At 36.6% G+C, this 6,570-nt stretch overlaps 1 protein-coding gene and 1 pseudogene across 1 annotated transcript in view; both read right to left on the minus strand.

Annotated features, from left to right (window-relative positions):
* LOC106882072 (glyoxylate reductase/hydroxypyruvate reductase) overlaps nt 1–5,736 on the minus strand; it is a 9,566-nt gene extending 3,830 nt beyond the window's left edge. Inside the window, exons 1-2 of the mRNA XM_014932634.3 lie at nt 4,968–5,736; nt 734–908 (exon numbers count right to left, since the gene is read on the minus strand). Coding sequence (XP_014788120.1) covers nt 734–908; nt 4,968–5,343 — 551 coding nt within the window. The 5' untranslated portion in view covers nt 5,344–5,736. The remainder of the gene's footprint in view (nt 1–733; nt 909–4,967) is intronic.
* Nucleotides 2,229–2,863, minus strand: LOC149131621 (uncharacterized; annotated as a pseudogene).
* Nucleotides 5,737–6,570: the final 834 nt, after the last annotated feature.

Raw genomic sequence — 6,570 nt, forward strand, 5'->3', positions numbered from 1 at the left:
AATTGCTTGCTCTGTTAGAAATTGCAGCCAAATTTATTTCAAATCACAATGCACTATCAAAGAAAGAAAAGGATAGATGAAATAATGTAGTCTTCAATAAACTGTTCGAATAAAAGATGGTCTGCTTTTGTTCTGAAGTCTTCAGGGTCAGAACTTATCTGAGACTGAACAACAACTGTTCAATAACTGTATAGTTTGAACTCAAAACTATGTGGTTAGTAGTTCTAGTGTAGCATCTCATTCAATATCACTCTGTTAACTAACAAGACATCAGTTACATGGCTAATTAAGTCATCTTTTGGTAAACTGATCAAGAGATCTTGTTATTGCTTGCAAACCTCTGGTCCCCCCTCTCTCTCTCTTTTCTATTGTTGCTATAATGGTTCCTGTACTTCGAAGCTCGTTGATCTCTTAACCCCATCTACACTGCCAACCACCACACCATTTGTACCCCCACCTCTCATCACCCTTATTGGATAAACCACAATGCCGAATTCCTCATCTAAGAGCATTGGCTCTCTGGAATCTCCTCCCTCATGTCTTTCCTGAAGTTTCTAATCTGAAATAGTTTAAACAGAACACAAACAGCATCTATCTAACTAGTCTTCGAGCGCCTACAAAAATCATGTGTATTCCTCTTCCACCAGACTCAGAAAGTACTAAAAATCCATGCATCTATCCTTCAATTCACTTGTCTTAATGTCCCAAACACAAATCTACTTCAAACACTCACCTTTGTCTCCTCTGATGATACAATACCTTCATTTCAAAAGCATGAGCTCTGATTGCCAGCTTGTAGCCAATGGTTCCCATTCCAATTATGCCAATCGAATTTCCTGTGACGTCATGTGCCATAAGTTCTGGTGGATACAATTTTTTTTTCAATGTCTTCGGAAAATATTCAGCACCTGAAGATATATATATATATATATATATATAATAATAATAATAATAATAACAATAATAAAGATGGTATAAACACACGCCAGAAAACGAGAAAGCAACCATGCTCTGGGATATGCCAATACACACAGATAGAGAAATTAAGGCAAATAGACCAGATATAGTTGTCAAAGATCATGAAGAAAAAAAATGCTTTCTAATTGATGTATCAATACCAGCAGATGACAACGTTTCTCTATAAGGAATGGAAAAACTTTCAAAATACAAAGACCTGGAAATAGAGGTAACTCGAATGTGGAATCTAAAAACAGAAACAATTCCTATCATAGTAGGTGCCTTAGGTATAATAAAAAAATATTCAGACAAATACATAACAAAAACATCAGGACTCACAAATATATATAACATACAGAAAATTGCACTACTGAGCACTGCACACATCCTACGCAAAACACTTTCAATACAGTAACCATAAGAGCACCACAACAAACTACAGCACATACCCAAGGCGCACAGAGCTGCGGTCGGTAGTGAAGTGAAAGCACGTTATAAAAATAAAACTACTGAATAATAATAATAATAATAATAATAATAATAATAATAATAAATATATAAATAAATTAAGCAGCTGTTTAACAATGTATCACCAAAAAGGAAAACTATAATTGTCATTAAATATGACAGGGGGTGTTAGAACACTTACAATGCTAGAAATAAGAGTTAAAGTGCTCTGATGCTGCAATCAACGCACATAATCGTATACATGCACACTGACAGCAACCGTAAACAGCCGAAAGTGGCAGTCGTAATATTCGTCGATGGTTTTGGCTTTAAGACCAAAGCACTCATCAGTAGGGTCGGCACAACTCACTAGTTTCCGGACAAGATCGCCAGCAGTATATATGTTTACAACATAGAAACCTGTGGATGATTGAGTGAATCGTTATTGTGTATGCAAATAATTAAATTAGGCAGTTGTTTAGCAATGTATCACCAAAAAGGAAAACTATAATTATCACTAAATATGACGGAGGGTGTTAGAACATTGTTATGCATGACAAGTAATTCCTGATTCAGAGAAACTAATTTCCAGTCATAGTCCAAAACAACAAGACGTCATATAGTGTTATCCATGATATTCTCGATTCAATGTATGTTATTCAAAATGGCCACTCTCTCTCTCTGAGCATAAAATGCGCATGCCCTTTATATCAAGGGATCTCACTCAAATCTTAGCACAATTTGCATAACATTCACTTCCACCTAAAAAAAAAAAAAAAAAATTATAGATCAAGCCTTTCCAGGGTTTTTCGAATTCTTTGAGATCAACGCAGTTGAGAGAATTCTTCTTTTTGTTTTAGAGGGTTATCTCTAGGAGGCGAAGACATTTCAGTTAGATCTCTGTCTGGCTCTTGACGGACCACAAATATCTGGGTTAAGTCATCAGTTGGGTTAATTTTTCTTGATGATGCCAATTGTTTTGTAGATACTGTGGTTTCGCGACCATCTGGCTAACGAACATTAGCGTATTGGGGGGTTGGCTTCAATTAAATCAGCTTGGTCAACGATAGGGTCATATTTGCTAGTGCGATTGTTCCTTTGCAGAAGCACAGGCTCTGGGTTGAGAAGCCATGATGGTATAGATGTTCCTGTAGCTGAACGTCTTTGATAGTTAAAGAGACGTTCATGAGGAGTGGCGTTGGTAGACGTACAAAGTAGAGATCTGATTGAATGCAGTGCATCTGGAAGAACTTTTTCCCATGACGATACTGGAAGGGAACGAGTTTTCAAAGAGAGTAGTACTGATTTGCAAATAGTACCATTATATCTCTCTACATGACTGTTCCCAGTGGGGTTATATGGGGTTGTCCTCCTTGTTGCAATGCCCTTTAAGGAGCCATTCTCTCAATTTTGTAGACATAAAGGCAGTTCCACGATCGGAATGTACATAACTGGGCATACTGAAAACTGAAAACAAGTCTGTAAAGCATCTTATTACAGTCTGAGCTGATGTGTCAGATACTGGATAACCAAACGGAAACCGAGAGTATTCGTCAACAATTGTTAGAAGATAAAGACGCTTCGTGGAAGAAATCGGGCCTTTGAAATCAATTAAAATTCGCTCGAATGGTTGTATGGCTCTAATTAAGTTAACTAAGTTTGGTTTAATATTGTGGTTTCACTTCTTGACATATAGAGCAATTCTACAAATTTGTTTCACGTTCCCCAACGAATATGGAAGATTTCTACTGCAGACGAAATGATGAAGGCGTACTACACCAAGATGGCACAGTGCTGCATGCAACCCATGAAATGAATGTGAACTGATTTCTGAACAGCGTACCCTTGTGAATGCATTCGGTGCGATGTTACACTGGGTCCTGGGTGATAGTGAATATCATATGAGTATGGAGATAACGCAATGCAACATCTCATAATTTTATCATTTTTAATTTTGCTCGTCGCTTTATAATTATACATGAATGCAACGGAACGTTGATCAGTAATTAATGTGAAATGTCTACCAAGAAGAAAGTGTCTCCAATGATGAATTGATTCGATAATTGTTTGGGATTCTCTTTCAACTGAGGAGTGGTACTGTTCGCTACCTTTTAGCGTGTAAGAATGGAATGCAACTGCTCTTCCATCTTGATTTAGTGTAGCAGATATAGCAAAATCCGAAGCATCCGTCTCAATAGTAAATAGAATGTTCTCATCTACTATTTGAATGACAGCATTAGCTAGTTCTATCTTTAATGACTTTTACTTGTTGGCTGATTAGAGAAAATTTTGAGACGTTATTGAGAGGATATATTTTGTCATAAAATTTGGAGATCCATTTAGCATAGTAAGAAAACATACCGACTATACATTTTAATGATTTCTGGTCGGTTGGTGTAGGAAGATTGAGGAGTGGAGCAAGCCTTTCTGGGTCAGGGCTGAGGGAATTGTGTGAGATACGGTATCCAAGAAACTCTAGAGTTGTTGGGTAAACGCATTTCTCTTCATTCATGGTGAGCCCCTCACTCACTGCTGCTATTTCAAATTTTTCCGACAAAATATATCCTCTCAATGTTAGAAATAAGAGCTAAAGTACTTTGATATTGCAGTCAATGCACATAATTACTGCAGTCAATGCACGTAATTGCTAGTCAACGTACATAAACTGGTGAGTTGTGCCGATCCTGTTGATGAGTGCTTCGGTCTTTAAGCCAAAACCGTTGACGGTCCAGAGATATTACGACTGTCACTTTTAGCCGTTTACGGTTGCTGTCAGTATGCATGTATATGATAACGTGCGTTGACTGCAGCATCAAAGCATTTTAGCTCTTATTTCTAGCATTGTAGGTGTTCTAATACCTTTGTCATATATATATAGTTCAAATTTATAGGAAAACAAAAGATGAAGACAGGTGTAGGAACAACAAGCAGGTGTTTTAGTTTAACGCACGGGAAAAATGGAAAAATCTTATGCGCTTCGACATCACGCACGCATACATATAACTGAATATATATACATGCATATATGTATGTATGTATGTATGTATGTATGTGTCTATGTATGTGTGTGTGTGTGTAAATATATCTATATTATAAGCAGATTACACTGTCGAATCATCCATCAATTATTTGTAACCTCTATACCTTTATACTGGACTGCACTGTTATGTTAACAATGATAATAAGTACTTTACTAAGTTATGGTCATTGATACTATAACACTGTCTGCAGACCAGTACAAATCCTAAAGGTTACTAATCAGCGTTACGTGATTTCTCACAATGCAACCTGCTTATAGTGTATCCATTATACGACAGATTTTTTTCCATTGTTAATGTAAGATGACGTACCTAAATAATTACGTTTTGGTAGATTTTGATGAGAGTAAATATGATAAATGAGTGAATGGATGTAGAAAGGGTGAAAATAACTCAAAATGAAACTCAAGAAAATTATAGAGTAAGACTTTGAACTACAAGATGTTAAGAATTATTGAAAAGAGTTAGAAATAAACACCATCGTTTTTGATGTGTTCTAAAAAATAAATTGAAACTTTTACTTACACTGAACTATTTTTCTTGACATTGCCAATAATAGTGCCATTCCAAAATTTGCGGCAGTAACTCCATCTTGGATGCTATGACCAATCCTAATGCCACGCGATTTAGCCCATTCAGTGTCAATAGTCTCAAAACCGATGCCAAGGAAGCAAATAATTTTAAGATTTACCAATTTTTCAAATAATTCAAGGAATTCTTGGTTTCTATTTAGGCTCGAATGCATATACAAGCCAACGACTTTCTTACAGATTGAGGGATTTTGCTCCAGTTCTTTCAGAGTCACCACATTTTGATTACGGAATACAACATTGATGAAAAAACTCTTGAAATCCGGCAATGCTTCGCAAAGATTTTCACAAAGATTTACTACCAAAGCCATGATATTGCTGTTATTCAGATAAAAAAAAATATATTTCACATCGAACTGAAAAGATTGAATAAATTAAAATCAACATGTAATAAAGGACCAATTATTTTCTATATTAACTTTTTCTATGATAAAAATCGACAGCTTTTCTGTATGGCAGAACTCTGTACTGCCTGACTGCCCTAAAGCTTCTTTTGAAATAAAGTAAAACTTCATGAGTTTTCGTTTCGTTAACACCATAAAAACAGAAAAAGAAAAAAAATGTCTACGATATGTATTAATTTTTAAAATATATTTTTAAAAATCTTTCGGTTGATTATATTTCACAATTAGCACAACATTTTGGGATTGCAAACGTGATGCTAAATATTAACGATGTTTTATATTCTATCATCTTTCCCTATTATAATTATTCTAGTATATCTATGTCTCACCAGGTGACATATGACACGAACCTTTACATAGTCTGTATTAGATAAAATATGTCTCTTTGCTGACTGGAAAGTAATCGTATAATTTGTTATGCAGAATTTAACATGCACATATCTGTAAAAGCTGGAATCTCACGTATGTGCCCACGCACATCATCTGATATAATTTTTACACAACCCTTCTCAATTATCGCCAGACAACTTTACATATAAAGAGTACTGACTACAATCTGGAGAAAGGCAATATCCATCGCCACTAGCTGGAAAATGTTTACGGGCTACCACCACAGCCGCCGTGGAGGCACAATGGCTCAGTGTTTAGGGCAGCGGACTCGCGGTTTCGATTCCCAGACCGGGCGTTGTGTGTGTTTATTGAGCGAAAACACCTAAAGCTCCACGAGGTTCCGGCAGGGGGTGGTGGCGACCCCTGTTGTACTCTTTCGTCCCAACTTTCTCCCACTCTTTCTTCCTGTTTCTTGAGTAGCGCTGCGATGGACTGGCGTCCCGTCTAGCTGGGGGGGGGGGACACATACGCCATAGAAACCGGGAAACCGGGCCCATGAGCCTGGCTAGGCTTTAAAAGGGCACATAAAGATAAAAAAACTCACAGTCCTCTCCCCCAAATTTCAGGTCTTGTGCTTTTGTAGAAAGGATTTAAAAAACTGAAGACAGAGCTGAGTCTCTAGCTTTAGGAAATACATATACCACATTTAAAGACCACAAATCCAATTTCGTTAACAAATCTTTAGCTGAACTCATTCATCCAACATTTATCAAACATATTCCATGTAAGATACTACTAAAAATT

The sequence above is a fragment of the Octopus bimaculoides genome, chromosome 20 (assembly GCF_046866305.1).
Source record: "Octopus bimaculoides isolate indiv1 chromosome 20, ASM4686630v1, whole genome shotgun sequence".
NCBI classification, from domain to species: domain Eukaryota; kingdom Metazoa; phylum Mollusca; class Cephalopoda; order Octopoda; family Octopodidae; genus Octopus; species Octopus bimaculoides.